At 46.7% G+C, this 27,826-nt stretch overlaps 1 protein-coding gene across 4 annotated transcripts in view; it reads left to right on the top strand.

The window, feature by feature from the left end:
• IGFN1 (immunoglobulin like and fibronectin type III domain containing 1) overlaps window positions 1-25,569 on the top strand; it is a 38,196-nt gene extending 12,627 nt beyond the window's left edge. For all 4 annotated transcript variants that reach the window (XM_065649292.1, XM_065649290.1, XM_065649291.1 and 1 more), the window contains 21 exons: window positions 171-310; window positions 561-660; window positions 1,503-1,550; window positions 2,114-2,159; window positions 2,736-2,910; window positions 3,505-3,618; window positions 4,473-4,644; window positions 5,234-5,506; window positions 6,427-11,496; window positions 12,753-12,877; window positions 14,703-14,844; window positions 15,359-15,655; window positions 16,237-16,536; window positions 17,428-17,601; window positions 18,490-18,618; window positions 19,214-19,516; window positions 19,968-20,056; window positions 20,993-21,188; window positions 22,479-22,778; window positions 23,278-23,604; window positions 24,408-25,569. In XM_065649292.1, the coding sequence (XP_065505364.1) occupies window positions 171-310; window positions 561-660; window positions 1,503-1,550; window positions 2,114-2,159; window positions 2,736-2,910; window positions 3,505-3,618; window positions 4,473-4,644; window positions 5,234-5,506; window positions 6,427-11,496; window positions 12,753-12,877; window positions 14,703-14,844; window positions 15,359-15,655; window positions 16,237-16,536; window positions 17,428-17,601; window positions 18,490-18,618; window positions 19,214-19,516; window positions 19,968-20,056; window positions 20,993-21,188; window positions 22,479-22,778; window positions 23,278-23,604; window positions 24,408-24,421 (8,534 nt within the window). In that variant the 3' untranslated portion in view covers window positions 24,422-25,569. The remainder of the gene's footprint in view (window positions 1-170; window positions 311-560; window positions 661-1,502; window positions 1,551-2,113; window positions 2,160-2,735; window positions 2,911-3,504; window positions 3,619-4,472; window positions 4,645-5,233; window positions 5,507-6,426; window positions 11,497-12,752; window positions 12,878-14,702; window positions 14,845-15,358; window positions 15,656-16,236; window positions 16,537-17,427; window positions 17,602-18,489; window positions 18,619-19,213; window positions 19,517-19,967; window positions 20,057-20,992; window positions 21,189-22,478; window positions 22,779-23,277; window positions 23,605-24,407) is intronic.
• Window positions 25,570-27,826: the final 2,257 nt, after the last annotated feature.

The following is a 27,826-nucleotide window of genomic DNA, read 5'->3' as shown; positions in this document are numbered from 1 at the left end:
TATTTAGGCATCTTTTACAGAGAGAATAAGAAGATCTAATTATTTATGAAGAATGTTTCTGCCTAAAACAGAGATGGCTCACTCTGGGGATCACTCTGTTGATAACATAAGGGGCCTGGAGTGACAGTCCTTGTGTTCAAGCCTGTCTAATTTCTTGCCTCTTTTCAAAGGTAAAAATGCTGTTTTCAGAGGTGTGGTCACAGGCGTCCCAACCCCTGCCATCAAATGGACGCGTGTCCAAGGAGGAATGGATGATCCTGCTAAATACGAAACATTCTTCGATAGCATTACAAGGGAATTCATTCTGCAGGTAAAGCTCAAATATTTCAGCTGGGGCTCATGGAACAGAGAGAGCAATGGCAAAACCTGCAGTGGGCTGATACAGATGTCACCAGATGTGAGATAACACAAAGATAAGCACACAAAGCTTTTTAGAGTCATTCTGGGAGCAGAAGAAAGATCTGAGATGTCATTGAGTAGCTGTTCTATTAGAAGCTGAAGGTGTGTGGACAGAACAACAGCACATCTCTATGAGCTCTTACTATGTTTTTCCTTTTAAGATAAACAATCTCACCACAAAAGACAGTGATTTGTATCGTTGCTTCGCTGTGAATGAATACGGGGAAGCTTCCTGCTCTGCTGGCCTCAGGATCATCCAAGGTGGGATTGATGGGTTCTGTGCTCCAAAGGTCCTGTGGGCGCAAGTCGGTGGCTTTGCTGTCCCCTTGGGTGGGTGCCCAGAGCGTTGTCTGAGTATCCTTGGTGTGAAAGTCTATTTTCCCCCTCGCCGAGGACCGGAGATCATCTGTGACTCCCCCACTTTGGTGGCTCCAGACCAGTCTGAGCTGTAAGGCAAGGGGGAGAACAAAGTGGTCTTGTGGTCACCGCACTGGACCATAAGCAAACGCTCTGGATTTAGTGCTGAATTGGCTCTATCCTTTCTTTATGATGGTGAACAAGGCAGTATTTTGGGAGGGATCCATCCCACTTCACTTCAGATGTCTGTGGTGTCCACCTGACCTAGTCCCCTGCTTCCCAGTGGAGAAAAATCAGCATTTTGTGGGTAAAATACAACTGACTTATTCTTGGAATCTGCTTGAGCAGCGGCCCATTTCACCTGCGTGCCTCTAAGGAAGTTTAGAAGGCACCTATCTGCATTTGGCCAGATGATCTTTGCACCTTGGCTCCCCGTCTCTAGAACGAGACGTTGATATTTCCTACCACAGCTTAAACCATGAGCTTCATGGGACAGAAACGGTCCCCTCCACTGTGTAGGGTGTCCAGTAAGCACAGAGCCAATTGCAATAGAATTATTGCATTTATAGATGGAGATTACTAGGAGTTAATGTCAGATTGACAAGGAAATCCAGACTCTGATTTCCTCTTGCATCGGTAACAGACATAGAGGTTTTGGAGTTCATTGGGTTACTGGTGTTAGTCTGAGTGTTATCTTGTTCATCTTATGCCTTGTTTTTCCTCTGTTTTCTCTTACAAACTTTCAGTTGGATTTAAGAGGAAAGCGAAATATGTTCCTGTTCATCCTGCTGATGGTAAGCTAGAGATATATATATATATATATATATAAAATCTTGGGGAGAGGGAGGCATAGTTAATACTCTTCTGTCTACCACATTATTATTACCCCAACCTTGTAAATAAGAAAGTAAAATAAGGGTTAATCAGTCTCTAACGTTCTGTCATCTCTTTGTGGTTGCTATTTACCTTTGGGTAAAGTGACAATCTTAGACATGGCTTTGAGCTGTTCTAATTAACAATTCTGGAATTTTTAGTGCTGGAAAAGGATTTTGTGATGTCAAATACAGCTGGATCAAACACTTTGACATGTCTGGAAAACAGTGGGTTTCTAGAGTATAGAGGAAAGCCCTCTGGGAAGTGATGAACTTTAATGGCACCCAAAGGACATGACTGTGGCAGAGAAAACTGGCTCTGAGTTTCCTCAGAGTTTTTTTTTTTAAAGTGTGAAAAAAAAAAAAATAATCACTAAACAGCATAGGAGAGTGGCCTGTTGGCAGTGGCTATTTTACCTTATTTTTGGGGATATATTTTACGCTGTTGGGTATCTGAATGTTTATTGTTTCCCCTCCTTTAACAGAGTTAAAGAAGAAGCTTCAGGACTTCAGGAAGATGCTGAAGAAGCGGTAAGGTCTGCAGGGAAGGCCACTCTTCCACTTCACAGGTGTTTCTTGGTGATAGGGCACAGCTTCATAGATCTTCAGAGCAACATTTCTTATTTCCAAAGTTGTTGTGAGACTCCATACAGAGAGACATAGCAGAACAGTTTGTCACTGGGTGATACTGAGATAAGCGCAAGGTACCAGCCTCGTTTGGAGGTGTGTGTTCCTGTGCACCACAAGATTTTGACTTAAAAGATCTTGTTTCTCTGCTTTCCTGTTTTTTAGCTCAAAAGTGCAGGTTGGCCTGGGGCAGACTGTGCCAGTGACTCTGCTGATAAATTATCAGTTATTGTTATTAACAGTGGGGACAACTGCATTACAGTCTTGCCCTCTGTGGCCCAAGGCAAGACTGTTCCCTTGAAGCACTTATTTTGTTGTATAAATGCAGAAGACCTGTTCTGGAAGAGCGCTATTCTTGCTTGTCTACATGGCCAAGTGAACTATAGCAATGATGAGATGAAAGAGGGTTAAGTACAGAAAAACAAGACATCTTGTTGTCTGTCAAAATGTCTAGATTTTTGTTTTTCTCCTGGTTGTAAGGGCCCCACCGCCAAAACCAAAACCCTTGGACAAAGAAGCAGTCTGGCAACTCTTGCTGCATGCAGATAGAAGGGATTATGAAAAAATCTGTTTGAAATATGGAATTGTTGACTTCCGTGGGATGCTGAGAAAGCTGCAGGAGTTGAGGAAGGACACAGAGACTGAACAAGGAGAGGTAAAATAAACTGAAACCACTGAAAGCCCCAATTTTTAAAAACTGCAGAGTCCTATAGTTCCTTGGTAGCTTCTGAAAAAAGGCTGAACCTTCCTAAATTGCTTTGTAGCTGAAAATTTTATTGTATGACAGAGAATTATTTATGACAGTGTTTTAAAGAAGTGCTATTTCTATACTCATGCAGATGAAAGTGCTATTGGCTTGTTTGAAGTTCATTTCATAAATTTTGGAAGACACTGGTAGGTAATCCTTTTATTAAACCACGTGGCTAAAATCTGTATTCAGTCGCCTCTGATGAGAATTTGGACCCCACGCTGCAAAGTTACATGGCCGAGAGTCAAAACTGGGCTTCATGTACAGGGGCACGTAGAAACTGGGATGGAAAGTGGTTGTGTAGTATGTGAATGACCAGGAGGTAGCACATTATATATAATTTGCCTGTGGAAACTTACAGGTGCTTCTTCTATACACATAAAGTTAGAGGTAGCTCTTTTCTATGCAGATGAAAAGTAGATTTCGCATTAGTTCAACAGCTTAAGAACTCTTGTCATGGCAGCCTGATCATCTACCGGGTTCTTGTGTCTTTCTTTGCAGTTAATACACAGCATCAAAAACTTTGAGCACATCAAAGTCAACAAGGAGGGAAAAGCTACATTCAGTCTGGAGATGGACCTGAAAAACAGTAACAGCAAAGTTTATCTGCTCAAGGTGAGGGGGTGAGATGAGTTGGGCAGCTCATGGCAGCCACTGAAGTCTTCCACATAAAATATAAGTTGTCTGTCCGTTGCAGAATCCTTGTAGATCCACGTACAGGGAGAACAGTCAGTTACTGATATTCTTTTCACTTCAAGAGCTCTTCTGCTACGAGAAAATCCTAACGGTTTAATTCAGGCTGCAGAAATTCTGCAGTCTCATATAAGAAAGACTGATTTTATTCACTTTCTCAAGTGTGTTATTCCACTCTAATTCACTTCTGTGAAAGAAGATCTCAAGGATCTAAAACTTCCCATCTCGTTCTGTTGTTATTCTGCTGGGATCCCCAGGTGATGTTTTTCTGGAAGATCCATTTCAGTCAAACCGTGGTTAGGAGCTTTGATACAGGGGAAGTAGGAGTTCATTAAAGGGGGAGGTCAGACTAATTATGAACTTCTGGCTCAAATGCATGACATGAAATCTATGCAGCCACAACACGGAGAAGGTAACCAAGTGTGGTACAGATATAAAAGTGGTGACCTCGCCTGCGAGGGTGCTAAAATCTAAACAAAGTAAGTATTTTGACTTCAAAGTTACGCTGACTGGCTGTTAGTTAAGCTTCAAAACCTTTTGTGAGCCAGCAAAGTTCTGTTCTTTTGCCTAGTTCGAGAGTCTGATGCTCTGTCCAGTGCAGGACTTACTGCACATGGTGTTGCAATGAGCCCTACCCATAAGTAGTGATAGAGTGTAGACTTCTCTGTTGTTCATATATCAATAAAGTGATGATAGCACATACTTGGCCTGATTTGTCCAAAATGCCTTGCACTAGCTGTACATTGCCTAGAAGAATATATTCTTTCCCTTCCTAGGATGGTGAGAGGCTCAGATACGGAACGGGAGATGAATACAGAAAGCACTGCCTGCGGCAGATTGGAAAGAAGTACAATTTCATTGTCAACGATGTGCAGCCAGAAGATGCAGGCGTGTATCAAGTCCGAGTGGAGGACATACCTGTGTTCTCAACTGAACTGGACGTTGAATGTAAGGAACTGAGCTTGATGGATGTGATGTGCAACTGTAACAAGAAATTCTTTTGTATGGAAAATTTTATCTAGGAGCATATGCAAAGCTCAGCGGTGAAACCTGGTAACTACACAAGACCATTTTTGTGTTGCCAAGTAAGGGCTCTTTAAATGACACAGCAGGAGGGTGATTATGTGATATGGGTGTCACATTTGTAGTCCAAAGGACCACGTTCAAGTACTGATTTGGCTCTGACTTCTGGAAGACAGTGAGCAAATTCCTTACCTCTTGCTATAGTTTCCTTTTGTAAGCTCAGAATAATAACTACTAACTTGATACAAGCATCGTGCTGCTGAAATACATTAATGACATTATCAGCACATCACAGTGATGTGAGGTATAAAGGTAAGAAATACAAAAATCTACTTTTCTGCTTTTCTGTGCTGTAGAATTAGGCACAGAAGCCTTTTTATTTTTTACCTTCTGCTCAAACCAGTGTTCACAGGCCTGGCAAGTTCCTGTTTTATTTCCTTCAGCTGCTACAAGTTTTTCCTGGAAGACCGAAATAGTCGCTTCCTTTCTGTAGCTTCTGATTCTTCCATTGCAGCCATCCCTGTGCGATTCGAGAAGCCGCTCGGGGACGTGCGTTGTCCTGAGGAAGAAGATGCCTTTTTTGAGTGTATCCTGCGCACCCCCTGCTACGACGCCGTGTGGCTGCACAAAACCCACCTCCTGGAGCCCAGCGAGAGGCACCAGATCTCCGTGACACCCGACGGCCTGACCCACAAGCTGGTTGTCAAAAACGTCGTGCCCGCTGACAACGGGATGTACACGCTGGACACTGGACTCTGCTCCTCAAACGCCTGGCTTATCGTGGAGTGTAAGTGGTGCTGTATTATTCCTGTGGTGTTGAACTGAGGTGTGTTAAATGAAATTATATTCGTCTTACTTGCCTGGTTGCTCATTGGGACAACTCTATGCTGAGAAATGAATTGTGGAGACTCTAGTTTCTAAATTATATTTGGAAAAATGGAGGTCTGGTGAGGGCCTATTTCCTCTTCAGAAGAGACAATTTTTTTCCTTTTTTATTAGTCCCGACGACTCCTGTTGACTTATTTACTCTACAGCTACTATGAAGTAGCATGTTCTCCATCAGTTACCGAAAAATACTCCATATCACATGTGTTTTTGATGAAGCTGTCACTGTGTGAACACAGCACAGTACACAGGGGATCAAGGAGCTTTCCATCTTATCAATTCTATGCTATCAATACTGTTCAATACTATCTTGTTAGAGAGTATTTTTCTTTCCAGGTAAGAGGTTAAACATGTTAGAAGAAGCTCAAAGGAAATACTCCTTTCAGTGCAAGCAGCTGGCTCATGTTTTTTTGCTGCTGAAAGGCAGTTGCTTTGGTTTCTTTTGGGATCCTGCAAGCGGTGGTCTCTCTCATAACGGCTTTTTTATGACCTTTTGGAAACAGTGCAGGTTGAGTACGACGTGAAGAAACTGCCCTTGGGGTTCATTGAGGTGTTAATGCTAAAAATATTTGCCTTTTTAACTAAGAAATGTAAAATTACGTCTGAATGTGATACTGAAAAAAATTGGGATTTGAATTGAATTTAAAATTATTTCAATATGTTATGTTTCTGTGTCCTAAAATGAAATTATAACAAATGCTAAACCATTTTCTTTGGTTGTTGGTGCAGTACATGACCTATTGATTGTCTGTTCTTCTTTTTTTCCTCTTTTTTTCCTGTAAATTCTATTGCCTCCAATCAAACAACGCATCTTCAATACAGATGCCAAAGGAAAGAGGAGGCAGGATGAAGGAAATGAAAAAGAGCCGTCCGAGCGGGTGAAAGAAACATCGCCAGATAAAGATAGGGCTAAGAAAATTAGACGCAGAGAATATGATGGTGATGAAGATCATCCCATGGACACTGGCGAGGAAGAAGATGGCTGGTACAGAAATGGTCAAGCCGGCGGTCAAGGCCATTCTGTTGATGTTGATGAAAGCCGTATATTTTTGGGAAAAGAGGGGCTACGTAGAGTTGAGATAAATGAAAAGACAGAGTCTGGGCAGATTTCTGGAGCAGACCTAGGTGGAGACACAATGATAAGTGATGGTCGTGTCTTTGGATTAAAAGGTGGATTAAGGCCTGTCCAAGGCAAGGACTCTGTGCCAGGCAGAGCAGATGCGGATGGCAAGGATGGTCTGCCGGTGGGAGCTGATATGAATGGAGCGAGTATCAACAGAGCAGGACAAGTAGGGGCTCCCCAGGGCAGGGCTGGCCTGGCACCTCATGCCACTGGTCAGCTAGATCGAGTGGGAAAATCTGGTATGATGTACGGCCCAGATGGGCTTCCAGCTGGAGATGGATATGGTGCAGGAGGCAGACTGGTAGGGGAAAAGGGGGCTTTGTATGGTCCAGATGGTCTCCCAGTTGGGGCTGGAATTGATGGTGCTGGTGTAGCTGGTGCAGGAGGAGCTGGGTCTCCGTATGGAAAGGATGGTCTTCCAGTTGGGGCTGGTCTTGGTGGAGCTGGGGCAAGGGGATTTGGGTCTCCATATGGAATGGATGGTCTCCCAGCTGGGGCGGGTATTGGTGGAGCTGATGCAGGGGGAGTTGGATTTCCCTATGGAAAGGATGGTGTCCCAGCTGGAGGTGGTGCTGGTGTAGCTGGTGTAGGGAGCTTTGGGGCTCCTTATGGAAAGGATGGTCTACCAGCTGGGGCTGGTCTTGGTGGTGCTGCTGTAGGAGAAGTTGGGTCTCCATATGGAAAGGATGGTCTTCCAGCTGGGGCTGGTGCTGGTCTTGGTGGTGCTGGTGTAGGAGGAGTTGGGTCTCCATATGGAAAGGATGGTCTTCCAGCTGAGGCTGGCATTGGAGGTGCTGGTGTAGCTGGTGCAGGGGGAGTTGGATTTCCCTATGGCAAGGATGGTCTCCTAGCTGGAGCAGGAGTTGATGGAGCTGGTGCAGGGGGATTGGGGGTTCCTTATGGAAAGGACGGACTCCCAGTCGGGGCTGGTCTTGGTGGTGCTGGTGTAGGAGGAGTTGGGTCTCCGTATGGAAAGGATGGTCTTCCAGCTGAGGCTGGCATTGGTGGTGCTGGTGTAGCTGGTGCAGGGGGAGTTGGGTCTCCCTATGGCAAGGATGGTCTCCTACCTGGAGCAGGAGTTGGTGTAGCTGGTGCAGGAGGAGTTGGGTCTCCTTACGGCAAGGAGGGACTCCCAGTCGGGGCTGCTCTTGGTGGTGCTGGTGTAGCCGGTGTAGGGGGAGTTGGGTCTCCCTATGGCAAGGATGGTCTCCCAGCTGGGGCTGGTCTGGGTGGTGCTGGTGCAGGAGGAGTTGGGTCTCCTTATGGAAGGGATGGTCTTCCAGCTGGAGCAGGTGTTGCTGGTGCAGGGGGATTTGGGTCTCCTTATGGAAAGGATGGTCTCGCAGCCAGGGCTGGTATTGGTGGTGCTGGTGTTGCTGGTGCAGGAGGAGTTGGGTTTCCATGTGGAAAGGATGGTCTTCCAACTGGGGCTGGTGCTGGTCTAGCTGGTGTAGCTGGTGCAGGGGGAGCTGGGTCTCCATATGGAAAGGATGGTCTCCCAGCTGGATCTGGCATTGGAGGTGCTGGTGTAGCTGGTGCAGGGGGAGTTGGGTTTCCATATGGAAAGGATGGCCTTCCAGCTGGGGCTGGCATTGGTGGAGCTGGTGCAGGAGGGGTTGGGTCTCCCTATGGAAAGGATGGTCTTCCAGCTCGGGCTGGCATTGGTGGAGCTGGTGCAGGAGGAGTTGGGTCTCCCTATGGAAAGGATGGACTCCCAGCTGGAGCAGGAGTGGGTGGTGCTGGTGTAGGAGGAGCAGCATCTCCGTATGGCAAGGATGGTTTTCCAGCTGGAGCTGGTATTGCTGGTGCTGGTGTAGCTGGTGTGGGGGGATATGGGGCGCCTTATGGAAAGGATGGACTCCCAGCTGGGGCTGGTGTAGCTGGTGTAGGGGGAGTTGGGGCTCCTTATGGAAAGGATGGACTCCCAGCTGGGGCTGGTGTAGCTGGTGTAGGGGGAGCTGGGTCTCCTTATGGAAAAGACGGTCTCCCAACTGGAGTAGGTATTGGTGGTGTAACTGGTGAAGGGGTGGCTGGGACTCCTTATGGAAAGGATGGTCTCCCAGCTGGAGTTGGTCTTGGTGGAGCTGGCGTAGGGGGCTTTGGGTCACCATATGGAATGGATGGTCTCCAAGCTGGGGCTGGCATTGGAGGTGCTGGTGTAGTTGGTGCAGGAGGAGTTGGCTCCCCCTATGGAAAGGATGGTCTCCCAGTCGGGGCTGGTCTTGGTGGTGCTGGTGTAGCTGGTGCAGGAGGAGTTGGCTCCCCCTATGGCAAGGATGGTCTCCCAGTCGGGGCTGGTCTTGGTGGTGCTGGTGTAGCTGGTGCAGCAGGAGTTGGGTCTCCATATGGCAAGGATGGTCACCCAGTCGGGGCTGGTCTTGGTGGTGCTGGTGTAGCTGGTGCAGGAGGAGTTGGGTCTCCATATGGAAAGGATGGTCTCCCAGTCGGGGCTGGTCTTGGTGGTGCTGGTGTAGCTGGTGCAGGGGGAGCTGGGTCTCCATATGGAAAGGATGGTCTCCCAGTCGGGGCTGGTCTTGGTGGTGCTGGTGTAGCTGGTGCAGGAGGAGTTGGGTCTCCATATGGCAAGGATGGTCTCCCAGCTGGGGCTGCTCTTGGTGGTGCTGGTGTAGCTGGTGCAGGAGGAGCTGGGTCTCCATATGGAAAGGATGGTCTCCCAGCTGGGGCTGGTGTAGCTGATGCAGGAGGAGTTGGTTCCCCCTATGGAAAGGGTGCTCTCCCAGCTGGGGCTGGTGCTGGTGTAGCTGGTGCAGCAGGAGTTGGTTCCCCCTATGGAAAGGATGGTCTCCCAGCTGGGGCTGGTCTTGTTGGTGCTGGTGTAGCTGGTGCAGGAGGAGTTGGTTCCCCCTATGGCAAGGATGGTCTCCCAGCTGGAGTAGGCATTGGTGGTGCTGGTGTAGCTGGTGCAGGAGGAGTTGCGTCTCCATATGGAATGGATGGTCTCCCAGCTGGAGCTGGTCTTGGTGTTGCTGGTGTAGCTGGTGCAGGCAGAGTTGGGTCACCATACGGCAAGGATGGTCTCCCAGCTGGGGCTGCTCTTGGTGGTGCTGGTGTAGCTGGTGCAGGGGCAGTTGGGTCTCCCTATGGAATAGATGGTCTCCCAGCAGGGGCTGGTGTAGCTGGTGCAGGGGGAGCTGGGGCTTCTTATGGCAAGGATGGTCTCCCAGCTGGAGCTGGCATTGGCGGAGCTGGTGCAGGAGGAGTTGGGTTACCATACGGTAAGGATGGTCTCCCAGGTGGGGCTGGTCTTGGTGGTGCTGGTGTAGCTGGTGCAGGTGGAGTTGGGTCACCATATGGCAAGGATGGTCTCCCAGCTGGAGTAGGCGTTGGTGGTGCTGGTGTAGCTGGTGCAGGAGTTGGGTCTCCATATGGAATGGATGGTCTCCCAGCTGGAGCTGGTCTTGGTGTTGCTGGTGTAGCTGGTGCAGGCAGAGTTGGGTCACCATACGGCAAGGATGGTCTCCCAGCTGGGGCTGCTCTTGGTGGTGCTGGTGTAGCTGGTGCAGGGGCAGTTGGGTCTCCCTATGGAATAGATGGTCTCCCAGCAGGGGCTGGTGTAGCTGGTGCAGGGGGAGCTGGGGCTTCTTATGGCAAGGATGGTCTCCTAGCTGGAGCTGGCATTGGAGGTGCTGGTGTAGCTGGTGCAGGAGGAGTTGGGTCACCATACGGTAAGGATGGTCTCCCAGCTGGGGCTGGTCTTGGTGGTGCTGGTGTAGCTGGTGCCGGAGCAGTTGGGTCTCCATACGGCAAGGATGGTCTTCCAGGTGGGGCTGGTGCAGGAGGAGTTGGGTCTCCATATGGAAAGGATGGTCTTCCAGCTGGGGCTGGTGCTGGTGTAGCTGATGCAGGGAGAGTTGGATCTCCCTATGGAAGGGATGGTGGCCCAGCCGGGGCTGGAATTGTTGGAGCTGGTGCAGGGGGCCTCGGGTCTCCCTATGGAAGGGATGGTGTCCCAGCTGGGGCCGGTGCTGGTGTAGCTGGTGCAAGGGGCTTTGGTTCTTTCTATGGAAAGGACGGTCTCCCAGCTGGGTCTGTGGTGGGAGCTGCTCATATTCCTTATGGAGGTGAAGGAGTGATGGGATCTCACCCTGGCAGGGATTTTATGCTGAGCAGAGCTCCAGGATACGTAGGTGGAGCAGGAGGAGATGTCTTTTCCTCAGAAGGTGGTGGCGTTGGGGGCTCTGCAATACGGATTGCTGGGTCTCCCTATGACAAGGACAGCGGGTCCGGTGGAGCCAGGGCTGGTGTGGGTGGTGTTGGCAGGTTGGGAGGTGGTGACAGGGAGTTGCATTCAGTCCATGGTAAAGACGGTGTGGCAGGTGCTGCTGGACGAGGTGGTGAACGTGGGCTGGACTCACATCCTGGCAAAGCTTCTCTGGGACATGAAACTGGGATGGGCACTGGCAGGGATTTCAGAAGAGCAGAGGGCAAAGGTGCAGCTCACGACAGAGATTCAGTTTCAGGTCAAGGAGATGCCAGGGGCGAGGGCAGAGATTCAGGACAGTTAGGCTCCCGTTATGGCAAAGATTCTGCATGGAGTAGATCCCATAACAGATCTGTTCGTGGGAGGAGTTCAGGTGGTTTTGGTCAAGGCCCATCGGATTATGATCAGGTGTCAGACCTTTACGCTGGACCTCCTTCAATAAACAAGAAAAAAGAGGAGCCCAGCTTTGAAATTAAAGCAAATGATTTCTTGAAGATGCCGGAAAGTAAGGAAAACAGAAGACGTTATTGCCTGGATGATCTGAAAGGTTTGTGTTTAACTGATGATGTCTATGTTACTGGTCTTCGCATTTTAATACTCACATTCCTAATCCTGAAGAGAGATTTAATCTCATGGTTTAGACAAATGTAGCTATATGTAGGAATTTGGTTATACCACAATCCATTCCTAATTCTACCACTGATTTGCTGTTTGACCTTAGACCATTTGCTTAGATCAAACTGCCTTAAAAGCCTAAATGATCTTTGTTTAAATGATCTAAACCAGTTATCATCTGTTCATTCAAATAATTTATTCAGATCCACATGGAACAGACTTCAGTTCACAAATGTACCGGTTTCCGTATAGTTTCAAGGCATATGTCCATGTTTCTTTGATATTATTCCAATTTAAAACCTATTGTTTCACTTGATTTGTTCTAACATTTAGTGCAAAGATCTGTGTTTTTCCAAGTTCTGGGAACAAATCTGTGCCTGCTTATATTGGATTAATATGTGCATTGGGCCTGATGTAAAGAGCTCCTTTCTCTTGTAACATCAGAAATAATGTGTTGCATATAGTAAAAGGAGAGTAATGTATACGCAGCCATATGATTAAGATGAGTGGCTACACTAGCAAGATGATAATGTGAAAAGTGTCGAAGTGAGAAACTCTGTATGTATAACCAAAGGGGAATATTCACCTAAGGGAATTGCTGACAAGTTAGAAATTATCAAGGTGAACAAAACATAAATATAAATAAGGAAGTAAAATTTAAAAAAAAAGATGAGGAAGGAGGTGGAGTGTTTATTAGAGAGGGGATGAGGATGTTAATGCAGAAGAACTTGGGAAGGGAAAGGGCAATACAAGGGGTAGAGAACAGTGTGACTTGGGGCTGTTTGGGGGGAACTGGCTGGGCAGAGGAGAAATATGTTGTATTATAGCAGTAAATCCATAGTCTGGAGTAGACTATTTTTGCAACTGGCTGCAGAGGGAGCCAGGACAATTAACATACACTTAAAATATCAAATCTGTAGCAGGATAATGTGATTGGTGATGAATCCATTGCCTATTAGGTTGATGGTAGGACTATATTTTATACAGACCAGCTGGCACAGCCCTTCAGTGCAGTGAATTTGTGCCACTGGCCCAGTGTTGTGGTGTAAAAGTCTGTCGTGACTACAGCATATATGTCTTAAAAAGCTCTTTTCTCCTCACATACATGTGCATTTTCATCTCTGCGTTTCTCTGTCAGCGTAACGCAGGGTTAGCATCTTTTCAACCTTTTCTTTTCTGCACGTTCAGCTCCGCGCTGTTACATCAACAAACAGCTGCTGGATGTCAGAGTTGTGAAAGGGGAACCGGCCGAGCTGTCTTGCGCTGTCAGTAAACCCGACGTGGTAGGAACCTGGTTTAAAGATGGATTAAAGGTAGGTGTCCTCTAGCTACTGTTTTCTTTGCTTAGCAATGCTCTGTTCTCCAGCTCTACCTCTTATCAAGCATCGCATCAAGGTGTCCCTCCCTCTGCCAGTCTGAGTAGGATTCTGCAGGAGCCTGTTGATAATAAAATTCCTGATAGAAACCCAGCAAGATATCAGCCCCTTCCTACTGCAAGACCATGCTGGTTTGACTGAAGGCGAGTTACTGTAATTTTCTTCATGCAGTTAGAAACCTTTTCACAGCTCACACTGTCCTTGTTTGAATTTAGTTTGAGAATAATAAGAGAACAGCCCGAGGCATCATTAATGTTTTTCTTCGAGTAACTTTCCAGTGTCTTTGAGTTGGAAAAAAGAGGATATAGGAACTTGCTGTTATCTCAGCAGTTGTCTGGGAGGCGAGGTCTTTCTGAGCTCTTTGGCCGCAGGTGTGAGGCTGCTGGGAAGGGGACGTGGATGGGACAGACCTTGACTGACATCCAGGCTGGTCAGTGAGAATATTCCATGCCATCAGCATCAGGCTTCGTATTTAAGGACAGCTGGGTTTTCTGGCTAGGGAGATAGAGACCCGTTCTGGTTCTGCTCCATTTGGGTGGAGTTTGATTCAGGAGTTTCCTTTAGTTCGGCTTTTTGCCGTTTTACCATTTCGCAGAGGCCTCTAGGCCTTTCTGCCTTTTTCTCTCCCTGTGATCAGCTGTTCAGGACCAGGGTGTCTCTTCCTGGGACTGGCTGCCCGGAGTGGATGGAGTTCATGAGGAATTGCATTGATTATCTTTTATATATTATTTCCATTTTGTATATGTTATTACTAGTAGTGGTAGTGAGGTGGGTGTTGGTCTCTGCTCCCCAGGAACAAGCGCCAGGACCAGAGGAAACGGCCTCAAGTTGCGCCAGGGGAGGTTGAGGTTGGATCTGGGGAACAATTTCTTCCCCAAAGGGCTGTGGGGCATTGGACCAGGCTGCCCAGGGCAGTGGTGGAGTCACCATCCCTGGAGGGGTTGGACAGATGGAGATGAGGTTCTCAGGGACATGGGGCAGTGCCAGGGGTGGGGGAACGGGTGGACTCGACGAGCTTGAGGGTCTTTTCCAACCAAAATGACTCTGTAATTCTAGGAGCATTATATTGTTATTTTATTAAACTGTATTTATCTGAATCCATGAGTTTCTCCCTTCCCTTTCAATTCTCTCCCCAGCTCAGGGTGAGTTGGGGGAGTAAGCGAGTGCCTGTCGTGGCTTTGATTGCTGTGTTAAACTGTGGCAAAGACATTTCCATTCTCCTGACAACAGGAGGCTTTGTGTTTTTCCTTCTTTTTATGGATGGACATGGTGTGGGTCTCTTTCTTGCAATGCAATCCTTTTTCTTGGTGAATGAGAAGAATATGCAAAAAGCAAGGGAAATTTTCAAAGAATCTTTCGGGCAGGCATAATGCAAAGGATGCTCTTCCAAATTAGTGCTTAAGGTCAAGCATAGACGCCGTATTCCATGTTGCAAAACAACACTGAAGAAATTCCAGTTGTGGGGTCTGGATGATAATGTAGGAGTTCTGAGGTGTCATACTGGAGCATCGGCCCAAGTTTTCACCATTAAGAATAGCAAGGGAGAGCTTGGAGATTTTACTAAAATTTATTTTAATGGACTTTTAATCAAGTCTTTGTGGAGTTAACAATGCTTACTTGCAACATGTACTTGAGTAATCTCAGAATATTATTGTAATGAAATATCCCTGTCATTCATAAGTCTTGTGTATGTCCAGTTATAGTTTGGATTGCCCTTTTTTTTCTTTTCTTTAAGAATGGGTCTCTGTGCTTTCCCTTGTAGTTAACAAGCATGGAAGGAGTTGTCTTTGAAAAGGAAGGTCTAGTCCACAAACTAGTTATTAACAAAGTGGAAGATATTCACGCTGGGAAATACAGGTTTGAAGGTGGTGATATAAAAACCGAAGCTTCAGTTTTTGTGGAAGGTGAGCCTATTCCAACTACCAATGCAGCATGCTGGCCTCTGTGCTTGAAAAGTAATGTGTTTTCTCAGAGACGTATAGTTGGTTATTGATGCAATTTTCTTATAAAGAATTACCAGGTAAATGGGAGGTAGTTTTGTACAGGTTGGTACATTTTGTATTTACAAATTTGACTAGGGAGCCTTCCTGAGTAGCTTGTATCATTAACTTAAAGATTTTAAGGTGCACATAGCACTTTATCAGACCAGATTCCTCATTCTTTTGTTTAGTGTATTGCCTATGAAAAAGTTGCTCCAGTGAAAAGGACACTGTGATACCACAAATAATTTGTGATAATTATCCTGGAGCAAAGTATGTATAAGTATGTGAAGCACTGAGCATGCAGCTACAGATGAAGGTCCAAATGTTGTGACCTTCTGAGCATTATTGGCAGCATCGTGAGGGAAGCCCTTTCCTTCAAGGCGAGCTTTATCCTCTTTGAATTGCAGTTTTTAATGACCTTGTATTGTCTGCTTAGATCCTCCACAGGTTGACAAAGTTCTCCTCAAAAACTTAACAAGTGTTCCTACTGTGGCCAAGGCAGGACAGCCGGTCAAGATCAAGATCCCTTTCGAGGGCCGGCTGCCCATCAGAGCGACGTGGCTCAAGGACAGGATGGAGCTGGCAGATGACACCCGGATTCGTGTCGATAAAACCAATACCTTTACCATGCTGTCCATCCCCAGCAGTGACAGGAAGGACTGTGGGGATTACAAAGTCAGGCTGAAGAATGACAGTGGGGTCGTGGAGATCAACTTAAAGCTTGTGGTAATAGGTAAGAGCCCCATAACATCCGCTGCGGCTTTCATTGGAAAGCTTAGGCAGGGAACCCATTAATGCTGCTGACAGTCTTATTTAGAGCTACTGGGTGTTCCAAGATGAACAAAACTATGAATTTTCCGCTAAATCGGGGTACAAGCAAAGATTGCTGACGTGTTTCTTGCCCTTTAGTGACACAAATCGAGTTTGGTTTTGCACAGCCTCAGCAGCTGAATGATGAGTGACTGTGTGCAACAAGCAAATCTAAAATAGATTTGCAAGGCCAAATTCAGCCCTACCAGAAATGTCTGTACTCTTTTGGAAGACCAGAAATGGTGTTCTTCCTTATAAGCAAGCTGAATTGGTGCAATCTTATAAGAACAATTAACCCTTGGAGCAACAGCCTGGCTTCCTCTAGCAAAAGCTGGAAGAGTGGAAGTTTTGAAGAGGCAATTCCAATGCCCAGCCCTCCTTCTGCAACTGTGCGTGTCAGAAACTGAGTCTCAGCTCGTGAGCAAGAGACAGTGTCAGCTCCAAACCCAGCAGCACGTCTGGGTCTGGAGCCAACACATGGTCTCTGTGCGTTCGTCTTTTCAGACAAGCCCCAACCACCTGCCGGACCCATCAAAATCGTAGAAAGCTCTGCAAATGACATCACCATCCAGTGGAATCCCCCGAAGGATGATGGGGGCAAACCGCTGCAAAGGTACATCGTGGAGAGACAGCAGGTGGGGAAGAACGAGTGGGTAACTTTGGGAGAGACCCCCAAGAGCTGCACCACCTTCACAACTAACAAAGTGGAGCAAGACATGAGCTACTACTTCAGGGTGAGAGCTGTTAATGCCGAGGGAACGAGTGAGGCGCTGGAGTCGGGTGAAGTGAAGGCCGTCAGCAAAGGTAAGGAAGAACTCTTCATAATTGTTCAACAGCTATCTGGGAATTCATTATCAAAGCTGACATCAAAGAAAGCTCACTGCGTTTTGGGTGTTGCTACAGATGAGAACTTGAATCACGGCTGTGAAGTCTTCACACAAATCTGTGGAGGTTGCACGAGACTAGAAGTTTCTTGTGGGCTTTGGAGATGCTGAGTGAGGTGGTGTTATGTTCTCAGTTATGCTCCGTTCTGAATTGGAAAGCAAGTTTAATGGGGGAAATGCAATATATGTCGAGATCAGAGAAAATTTTTCCTGGGGTGGTTACAAAAGTAACATGTGAGGCCTTTTCTTAACTCCATAGGCAAAGGAGTGTCTCTGTATATGCAGCATTTTTCAGCACGATCACTTATTTCCCCTGATTTCCAAACAAACAATTCTATTCTTTGTTCTTGAGTGAATTAAAGTACTAGAAGAGTTTTGCCATGGGCATGAATGTAGTACTAGAGAGAAAGCAATGCTCTATTCTATTTCTAATTTTCTTCTTTCTACGTTCTCCTCCTCATGCTTATGCGAAGCCCTGTGTTTTGAGTGCAGAGGGATAAGAAAATTCATTCCATTCTATCATTAAAGTAAGGATAACACTGACTTTTCCTACCATGTAAGAATGTACATGCCTCACACTCCATAGGCTGACAGTGGAATTGTCAGTCCTGATGACAGCAGATCATTCAAGAAAACGAAATTCGGGAATAGAGGTCCATGCTGGATCCTGTTTGTGTGGGAAATAGGATACACAGCTTCAGGTCTCGGTCATATGAATACCTTGAGGAAACTAGAAGAAATGGCACAGAACAGTTTGTTATTTTGCAGTAAAAATCTACTGGCTAATAATGAAGCACTAATCTCTTTCTAGCTACACCTGGTGCCCCGGATCCCCCTGAGATTGTCAGTGCCAGCAAAGACACCATCACAATAGCCTGGAAAACGCCTCGTAAAACTGGCAGTTCCCGAATTGTGGGATACATCGTTCAAAAACGCAAGAAGGGCACCATGACCTGGCTGCCAGTCAACAATGTGCCTGTAGCAGGTAGGGAGCTCAAATCCTGGAAGACTTGAAAGAGAGAAAAAGGTCAGCTGGGTTCAGGAGGTAACAGGCTGATCTTTGTGGAGTTGCTGTCTTTTAACTCCTTCCTTTCTGCTTAGATCTTATATTTTTCTCATCAGTGTTTTTCCTCCTGAGCTGCTGATTGTCCCCATCAGAACCATGTTACCCTTGTCTGGAGTTTTACCTTTTTATCTTTCACAGCTCTAGTGTACATGTTTTTTCACAAGGTTTTTTTCGCAAGTGAGGTTACCCAGCTGTGCCATAGCAAAGCCAGGCCTTGGTTTTTTATACAGCCCAATGCCTGGGAGGAGGATTATGATTTTTTTTCTGGACTGTGTGCAAGCGTATGGCTGGAGAAGAGTGCAGACAAGCTCACCGCTGCATCCTGGGGCATAGCTTCTCTACAGATAAGCTAATGTCTTCAATTTCTGGAACTAAAGTCTTCACATGCAGAACTACTGTCCTTAGTCTTCATGCTAGGAACTTGGCAGACAAGAATTTAAAAAAACAAGTGATGTGTATGAGCTCTAAAATGTGTTTTGACTATAGCTGTCAGTTATATATCAGTTGCCAGCTAGGACTTCTTATCTGGTATAGAAGGGTCTAGGATTATCCCATGAGGAAAAGCAGTATTTATCATTCCTCTAACTTCATAGCTCTCAGATACCGTTTGATTTGGAAGGGAGTACAACAGACACGTCCCAGAAGGACACACGCACTAGGATAAGGAAGGGCAGGGGAATCGACAACAGCCCTGTTAATTATTCAGTCCACAGGTCTATGTGGAGTAAAGTACAACACTTTTGTCTCCCCCCTTTCCTGCTTGGGGAACAGCTCACCTGAACCAACACTCTCCTTTTCTTTCTGCAGACAAGAAGCTGGAAATGACCAATCTCAAGCGAGGTCTGCAGTACGAATTCCGGGTGGCAGCTGTCAATGCTGCTGGCATGGGAGATGCCAGCGAACCGTCACAGCCTGTGTTTGCACGGGATTCCACCAGTAAGTGCATTGACCCCCTTCTTTGGGAGTATGTAAAGCTGCCAACGTAGACTGGTGATGTTAGTGGACAGGCGATGTTTTTAAGTAATTTGTGAAAGTATGTGAAGACAAAGATCAAGTAGTTGGGGAATGTTTAATGGCTGAGAAGCCACAATTCAGCATGAGGAAAGAATGGAAGGGTTTCCTGTGAGATGTGAAGATGTAGCAGATTCCCTGTGTGGGAGTTATGTGCAGTGGGGAGAAGAGTTCTGGATGGGCTGCAGACCAGGTCAGGAGTGCTAGGGATTGTACTGCGTGGCTGGTGGGAGCAGGCACCTGCGTCCAGCTGTGGAGAACTGGGACAATCACACAGACTGGTTGAGATTGAAGGGACCTCTGGAGATTATCCAGTCCAACCCACCTGCTCACACAGGGTCACCAGAGCAGATCACACAGGGTCACGTCCAGGTGGGTTTGAATGTCTCCAGAGAAGGAAGGACAAGGTGGAGGCAAGACAGTAGGGTGCACTTCAAGAATGTTGAGAAATCTCAGGAAGTTACTGAAAAGAAGGGGCAGAAATCATAGAAAAATAATTTAAATAAAATTTCTCTTTTAGAACCTCCAGGTCAAGTGCAGGACCTTAAAGTGAGCAGCAGTAACGGCACTAGTATCACCCTGACGTGGAAGAGACCTGAATCAAAAGATGGCTTTGATGTGAAAGGCTATGAGGTAGAGATGCGGTCGTACAACAACCTCAACTGGATCAAATGCAATACTCTTCCCATAGAGGTGACCACTTACACGATTAAAGGCCTCCAAGCCAAGGAGATGTACTTCCTACGGGTGAGAGCCCTCAATGACAGTGGCGCAGGAGAAGCTGCAGAGCTGGAAGCTTGTATTAAAGATGCTCCCCCAGTAGGTGAGTCCAAGTGGGCTGCTGTCAGAATGGACGAAGTCATTCTAGAGGTAACAGGATGCAGGCGAGGTCTGTAGGTCACTGTGAGGAGCTGCTTTCAAGTTCCACACTGTAGCAGAATCACAGAATCCCAGAATCCCAGGCTGGTTGGGATTCAAGGGACCTCTGTAGATGCCCCAGCCCTGCTCACGCAGGGTCACCAGAGCAGATCACACAGGTCGGTCCAGTTGGGTTCGAATGTCTCCAGAGGAGGAGACTCTACACCCGCTCTGGGCAGCCTGGTCCAGGCTCTGGCACCTCCCAGCAAAGAAGTTTCTCCTCATGTTCAGATGCGTACCACGGAGTTTATCACAGACTGGCTGTCGGAACGGGGTGTTGAATACATATGTGAGTTTGTGAGCCAGTGACTCTCGAAGAATGTACAACTTTTCCTTGTAATCTCCATCTTTTCCAGTTGCTCCCAGGTTACTGATAGACGACACAGTGAAAAGCCTCCTGGTTGTAAAAGCAGGGAATACCATCCGAGTTACCATTCCCTTTGAAGTAAGTATTCCAACGTGTTTGTAAGAATTTGCCGTCCATTTTTATGTTGTAGTCAATCGCAGATGTGAAAACTGAGCCACTGTTTTCTTGGCACAGAAGTTTGTTTACAAGCCACTGGGCAAATCCTTTAACCTGCCAGTGCTGAATGTACTTTCAGCATGAGGAAAACATGAACAAGAATTCAGCTGTCACTCTTGGCACGGGCGTTTCATGAGATTATGGTCATTCACTACCCTCAGCAAACAAGGCATAATGCTGCCCGTCCAACCATATCGATATTATCCTCCTCTGGATCTAATCTGTCATACTTCGAGTTTAAAAATCAATTTCCCTCTGACTCCCTCGGAAGGCCTTGGGGTAGCATTTCTAGGAACATCCTCTTGACTCTGTTTGTCTTACTAAGCAAGACTTAACGGGTGATTTGAGAAACAGGCACACACCAACAGAACGTAAGCTAGGAGCAACACAGGTAAAGTCTGGGATATCGAGGAGAGGTCGATGAAATGTGTGTATTTTCTGACCTGTCTTCTAATCTCTTAGAGAACAGACACCACAGATGGCACAATGGAAATAAAGACTCTGAGGATGTGGGGTTTTTTTTCTTTCCAAAAACCAGCAGATCTTTTTAAAAGTAGAAAACACTAGCTACTGATGTCATCCATTGTTCTTGATCTATTAGAGCACGCCTTGCTTGATGTAGTTAACCTGAACACTTTACTACAACAACATTTGTAAAAGACACAGAGAAAAAGTTGCAAAGATACTTTAGAGCAGCCCTTTATCCAGAGCTCTTGGATCATCTTGGATCCATACTTTTAAATATTACTTTACTGTGTCATGTAGATATGCGCTGTGGACAGGATAATGAAGGTAAAGATGTAAAGACACACTCTGGAGGCAAAACGAGCGGACTGTAGTTTGTGTTGTTGTTTACAGGCGTCTCCGGATCCGGTGGTGACCTGGTTAAAGGATGGGCTTTCTCTCTCAAACCGGGCTACGATCAACACCGAAAACGGTACCACCCAGCTGCTGATTGGAGCAGCTGAGTACCCCGACAGCGGCACCTACACCATTGAGCTCCAGAACGGGTTGGGGAAAAGAGAAACATTCACCTTCCAAGTTCAAGTTACAGGTAACTCACTCACGCACAGATTTACTGCGAGGAGGCGTAGGCAACACACCAAGTTCAGCGCAATGAGCTCGGCGCAGTTAATCCGTGCAGGCACGGGAAGACCTGGAGCGCAGTTTTTCATGAGATTCAGTCTGGTCGCTTTGCAATATCACTTGGCCATGTCTGCAGGACTGATTAAAATTACACTTGGCTTCCAGGGTGACTCTGCTTAAAAAGGGAGGGTGGTAAAAACCCCAGGAGAGCAGTTCGTGCTTTTTCCAACTGTCTAAGGTCAGTGAGAGCAGGCTGTAGGACTGCCGGGGTTTAACCCGAGCCAGCAATACAACCACGATAGCTGCTCGCTCACCACCCCGCCCACAAATAGGAGGAGAGAATTGAAAGGAAAGGGAGAAACTTGGATTGAGATAAACACAGTTTAATAAAATAACAAAATACTAATGCACTACTAGTAAATACATATATATAAAATAGAAAAAAAGATACTCAAGGCAATTCCTCATGAACTCTGTTCACACCGAGCGGCCAGTCCCAGGAAGCAGCACCTGGTCCCAAGCAGCTGATCCCGTTAGAGACAAAAAAGGAAAAAAGGCTCAGAGGCCTCTGCAAAATGGCAAAAGGCTGAACTAAACGTCCCGAACAGAATTCCCCTGCCTCTGACAATAGAGCGAAGAAGAACACGAGAGAGAGAGAGATGGGAAGATCCTGACTCTCCTTAAATATGCAGCATGAGGCTAATGGGCTGGAATACCCTCATTGATCAGTCTGGGTGTCAGTCCAGCTCTGCCCATCCATTCTCCTTCCTCAATGCCTCACACCTGTGGGCAGAGCTCAGAACATCCTCGGCTCTCAGACCAGAGCAATTAGAAACATTAACTCTGTCCCGGGGTATTAGCTCTTATTCTCAAACTAAGTCCAAATAATGACCATGCTAGCTATGAAAAAGAAAGGTTTCTAATTGCATGAAGAATATTAACTCATTTTCAGTCAAACCAGCACAAGGACATTTAGTCGTAAGTATAAAAACTCTACGTGCTGTGTCCTTAAGAAGTGAAAAAGTTTAGCAGTGCGAACCCTCATCTCCATTTATCCATAAGAAGGGGAGGAGGCCCAGCTGTGCAGATGCTCAGTTCATAGCAAATCAGCTCATGTGACTGGAGAAGGAATCAAATTTTGGTTCCTTGGAATCACCAGGATGTTTACTCAGCCCCCACACACAGACTCAAAGCTTTTCAGGTTCTGCACTGTGCCGCTTTCCCTACATCTTTAATATTATTTACCTTCATCTGACAGATATCCCACAACCGCCTGGACCTGTTCAGCTGTACGAGAATGTGCCCAATACAGTGACAGTTGCCTGGGAGCCATCGGCCTCTGAGAAATGGGAACGAGATCTTTACTACACGGTCCTGAAACGCGAATCGCAGAAGGGTCTGTGGTGCATGGTGGGTGACCTGATCTACAACAACAAGTTCACATTCACCAAACTGATCCCAGGCCGGGACTACTACTTTAGAGTTGTGGCAAAAAATAACTTGGGAGCCAGCGATCCGTCTGAAACTGTGCAGCCTTGGAGGATTAAGAAAACAAAGGGTAAACCAGCTTTTACAAATAGTTATCTGTGTGTTGTCATGTTTTGTTTCTTTTATTTTTTCTAACATACCATCCTGAAATGAGTCTCTCCTTCTGTGAACATTTAGTTGCCCAGAAGAAGAATGCTTAGAGATACCCTCAGAAATTCCAGTTTGTCAGGGAAGGTTTGTCCTTTCCTCGCTGACTTTGTGCAGATACATCCTTTATTTCCAGCCATTATATCTCGTAATTCACCACAAAATTAATTCCCAGCACAATCTAAGGCTTAAGTTTTGCAGAAACCAAAGTTTCTGACTTCAAAGGTAAACTCTGGCTCATTTGAGAGGCAACACAGATTACAATCCACAGGTGCACGGATCTCTGGCGATTTGCACTGCAGACATTGTGCACAACCAAGTGTCACGATTGAAAACCAGCCCTTTCAACCCTGATTCTGTTGCTGTGGGGCATCATCTCACCGTGTGCTTGTATGCCGTTGTTTTCTGTTGGTTTTTTACAGTTGAATTTCAAGTCAAACCGCAGAAATACAGGGATGTTAATCAGAAGCAGCCCCCCAGATTCCTCGTCCCGTTGAAGCCTCACGTGGTGACGACCGGGAGCGAGTGTCGGATGAGCTGTGCGGTCGGGGGCTGTCCCCCCCCAAAGATCACCTGGTACAAGGACAACAGAGACCTCTCCAACGACCCCACCTATTTCTGCACAAACGACTTTGGCGTCTGCTCCCTGGTTGTCGCGGGTGTCACGAAACGGGACGAAGGAGAATATATGGCAGAAGCCACCAACGAATTGGGCCGTACATTCTGCAAAGCCTTCCTCACTATTAAAGGTAACAATCTTTAATTGTTTAATTGTTCTTCCTTGTCGTGTGACGGCAAGATATGTCATTACTGTCAAGGCGCCTTAAGAATGGTAGCCATACAGCTTTATTTACTGACAAGAGCAGTCTCCTATAAGGCAGTATATGTTTGGACTGCTTTATTTAATTAACCTACTAGTGATCAAGTATGAAACACAAATAGAAATGAAAAGGCAGACATGAGAAAAACACTTGATTTCTGCTTGAGCCAGAAGTCTTGGTTGACCTTGAGCAAATCTTTCAGGGAAAAAAATCTCATCTTCATTTAGTAAGATAATATTAATAAGATATTATATCATATTAATAAGATAATATCTCGGTTAGATTTTTTGAAGGTGCAGGAGCTGCAGAATAGAAGATCCTGTGATATGTGCGAGGTCTGGTGAAGCGGTGGGGAAAAAGCTCATGTTAGGTGGCCAAAAGCGATCAGAAGGGAGGACAGAGAGGAACATGGTGTGAGTTAAACAGGGTGTGAACAGAGAATCAGTGTAGTTGGCTGAGGATATGCGGTAGATATACTTACGGGTAAATATCGTTGGCAGTTTTATTCAGTTCATTAGGAAATATCCTTTACTTTGAGTCAATTATTTTCCTTTTTAATACAATTCAGAGATTATATGAGTGGAGAAATGGGTCAGTTAAGTCCCTGTAACCCTTTTATAGACCTTGGTCTCTTTGACGCTGTAACATTTCATGTCCCTCTTCTGCTACACCTTGCGGACTGTCTCGCTCACTGCAATGTGGACCGACCTCTCTCTTTCTCTTCTTTTCAGACTCCACCCTGTAGCACGACCTTCCTGAGAACATCTCTGCACTACTACGTGGATGAGAAGGTTTTCACTGAGAACTGGCTCTGTACAACAGCTGTGTATTTATTTTCAGATGCGGGTTTTATAGTCTGAGTGTTTTATTTTCAGATCCAGTAGTTGCTATTTTGAACGCGATGCTGCCTTGTAGTCAAAATGGGGAAAAAAAGCTTTGAGAGAGTTGGATCTTTTTGTAATGATCATGGCTTTCCACTAGACCTTTAAAACACAGATGAGAAACTTCAGGAACACAGAAGATGAGAGGAAAACTAATTGGCCAAAAGGAACTTTCCATGGAGAACACAGGTGTGAGCGTCATTCAGCTACACCACGCACCCGCTGTCCGGCTGCAACAAGAATATTTCTTGACACCAGAGATCTAAGAAGATGACCTTTTAGCGTGTGGTTTTCTAATCTGAAGCAATCATTTTAGATTCCCTGTAATTCTCAGCAGGATTCCGGGCTCTGGTAGAAGCAGTTCTGCATGTATTCCACTACCAGTAGCAGCTAAGTATATTATTTCCCGTAACCTCTAAGTTGAAAAGAGTCTCTGCCTGCTAGTTTTATCTGGGCAAGAGATAAGTCCTCAGACTAGGCTAAAATGCGGTAGTGCTACTCACAGTGAAAACACGTTGATGGGAATGAACAGAAATCTAGAACCGGCTGTATTAGTGTGAGCAGATCAATGCTGTACTTAAAAAAACTGCTAAGAAAGGATGTCGGTCCTAAACTTCCACATTAGTATCACCGTTGAAACAGAACTGCCCCTACCTCATGACGCTGCTAGGATGTTTTTGCCTAATGCAAAAAAAAGGTTAAAATTCTGTCATCTTTGACCAGAAAGAAGAGGTACCACCAAAGATCCTCTGCCGTGGCTGGGAATTCCATCACTGAGCAGAGGAGGAGACTGGAAAGCAAAAATGTACAATTATAGCACTGTAGCCTTACCGCCAAAGGTATTTTGATGACAGCATCTAGAAGACGGGAGAATCTGGATCAAAGACTCAAAGCCACTGGGTCCTCAGACAGCCAGTCAAACATTTACGTGGGGCCGAAATGTTCTTTTTGATTGTCTTTTGTACGATGTTGTACGGACATAGCAACAGTAGATGATGAAATTAAAACATAGTTCAGTAAAATCTACCATGAGTAAGTGTTTGTTTTGGAGCAGGAAGTGCAGCCAGTTCCTGGATGCCAAATCAGTGGCTTTTGCAACAGCGATTTCATGTGTAATGGCCACATGAGTTAACCCCTCACCCTGTATTGTGTATGTAAGTTCCTGTTTAGTCTTGGAAGAACAGAAGAACAACAGATACAAGGCTATTTTAAGTTTATTTCTCACTAATATCTAAGCATGCTGATAGGGTGGCAGAGTAGTGCAGTCTAATTATGCAGATTATGTTCAAAAAATATAATAATGTGCATGGCAGCGTAAGCCAACGGCTTACTGATCAGGATGTACCCATGGCAAGGGATCTCACCTCTTCCTTAGAGCCATCAATACCAGCTGCTACTGGGAACATTGATGTTGCCTGTTAATCTTAAGCAAGGATCATTTTATTTACACCGTGATAACTGTCACCACTGTATTGTGACCCCTGTCTCTTGTCTAGGTGGTGCCAAAGCGTCTCCCTGGCAGCAATCACCCAGTCACGGGCACAGCCGAGAGAGGAATCGTGCTGGAGAGAGGTCAGAGGAGGGAACGGAGCTGGTGAGGGGGCTGGAGAACAATTCCTTTGAGGAGTGGCTGAGGGAGCTGGGGGTTTAGCTGGAGAACAGGAGCTGAGGGGAGACCTTCTGATCTCTGCACTGCCTGAAAGGAGCTTGGAGCCAGGGGGGGTCGGGCTCTGCTCCCCAGGAACAAGCGCCAGGAGCAGAGGAAACGGCCTCAAGTTGCGCCAGGGGAGGTTGAGGTTGGATCTGGGGAACAATTTCTTCCCCAAAGGGCTGTGAGGCATTGGAACAGGCTGCCCAGGGCAGTGCTGGAGTCACCATCCCTGGAGGGGTTGGGCAGACGGAGATGAGGTTCTCAGGGACATGGGGTAGTGCTAGAATTAGGTTATGGTTGGACTCGATGATCTTGCGGGTCTTTTCCAACCAAAATGATTCTCAGGCAGTGCTGATAAACCCCTCTCGCGTCCCTGGTGCTGCTCATTTACCACCGGCTTGGCAGGAGGATCTCATGCCATGGTCCTTCTGTGCTGGCAAACTGCTCCCAGCACCCTGGGAGTGGCTGAACTCATCCACCAGTTTGCTGGCATTTGGAGAAATCAGTGCCTATAACCTATTCTGCGTCCCTTTTTCATGGTTTGCCTCCACTCTTTGTCATTGCTGTTTGACTTTGGAAGCTGGTAACTGTGGAGCTGAGGTCAGTGTGACAGCTCTTCCTTTCAGGAACTGCTTCTAACAATCCAAGGACGTTATACAGGTGCCCTAGCCTGTGGCTTCATGTCCCCAGGGGTGCAGTGGGGCTGCTGGCGTGTGACGCTGCTGAGCTGCCTCTGCTGGCACCTGTCTTGCCGTCCCTCGGAGCCGCTCCCCCAAATTCCCATCCGATGAGGGAGCAGCAATACCAGATTAGTGGAGTTTGTCTCTAAAACCAGGTGATGAGCATGGAGCAGGGCAATGTTCCTGTGCTGGGAGGGACACACGAGCTCCTCTGCCAACTCCCACCCCAGGTGGAGGACGCTGGGTGTGTTGGTGAATGTGCCTCTGCCAGCATTTGGATTTTTTTCCCTTCTCTTTGGAGGCAGGGCTGGGCCTGGCTAATTCTGACCTCTGTATCACTGTAGAGAGTGAGCAGCTGGCCCAGCTTGGGATGAACAAGCTGGAGAGCAGGTTCCAACTGTGTAAGAGCAAAATCCTTTCCTAGCCCTTGCGTACATGACGGTGGATCCCGCTCGGGCGGAAAGCAGGTCCTCACAGGGGAGCCATCCTTGGCAGTAGGTGTGTTCAGTGTATTCAGCTGATTTGCAGCAAAAAATATTCTCTTGCTAGGACTCCAACTTGTGTGATCTTTGGTGACTTGGAGAATGCAATCACATCTGTTCCAAAATCAGCAAGTGTTTGTCCATGCTGTTTTCTGAGCACTAATGCCAGCTCTGGGGGGACTCTCTGGACCTTCTGTCCTTCATTTTTCCTTCTTGCTCAGCAAAGGCTTTTCTCTGTCCATCACCTTCAGTGGCCAAGACTAAGGAGCAGGAGGGCCTTGAGTTTTCTCTGCAGGTTCCCATTCTGCTGTGCCCTGTAGATGTCCGTGTCTGTACGTCTGCCCTGTACAGCTGTATGTCCTAGCTCCCTTCTCTCCAGGACAGCGCTGGCTGGGGGTACAGGCCTCATTTTTATGGCTGAAGTCCTCTAGAAGGGGACACTGCTGCGGTCCTGCC

The sequence above is a fragment of the Caloenas nicobarica genome, chromosome 21 (genome assembly GCF_036013445.1).
Source record: "Caloenas nicobarica isolate bCalNic1 chromosome 21, bCalNic1.hap1, whole genome shotgun sequence".
In the NCBI taxonomy this organism is placed as follows: Eukaryota; Metazoa; Chordata; class Aves; order Columbiformes; family Columbidae; genus Caloenas; species Caloenas nicobarica.
Note: the sequence above shows the minus strand (reverse complement) of the source record. Positions and strands in the feature narration are given on the sequence as shown.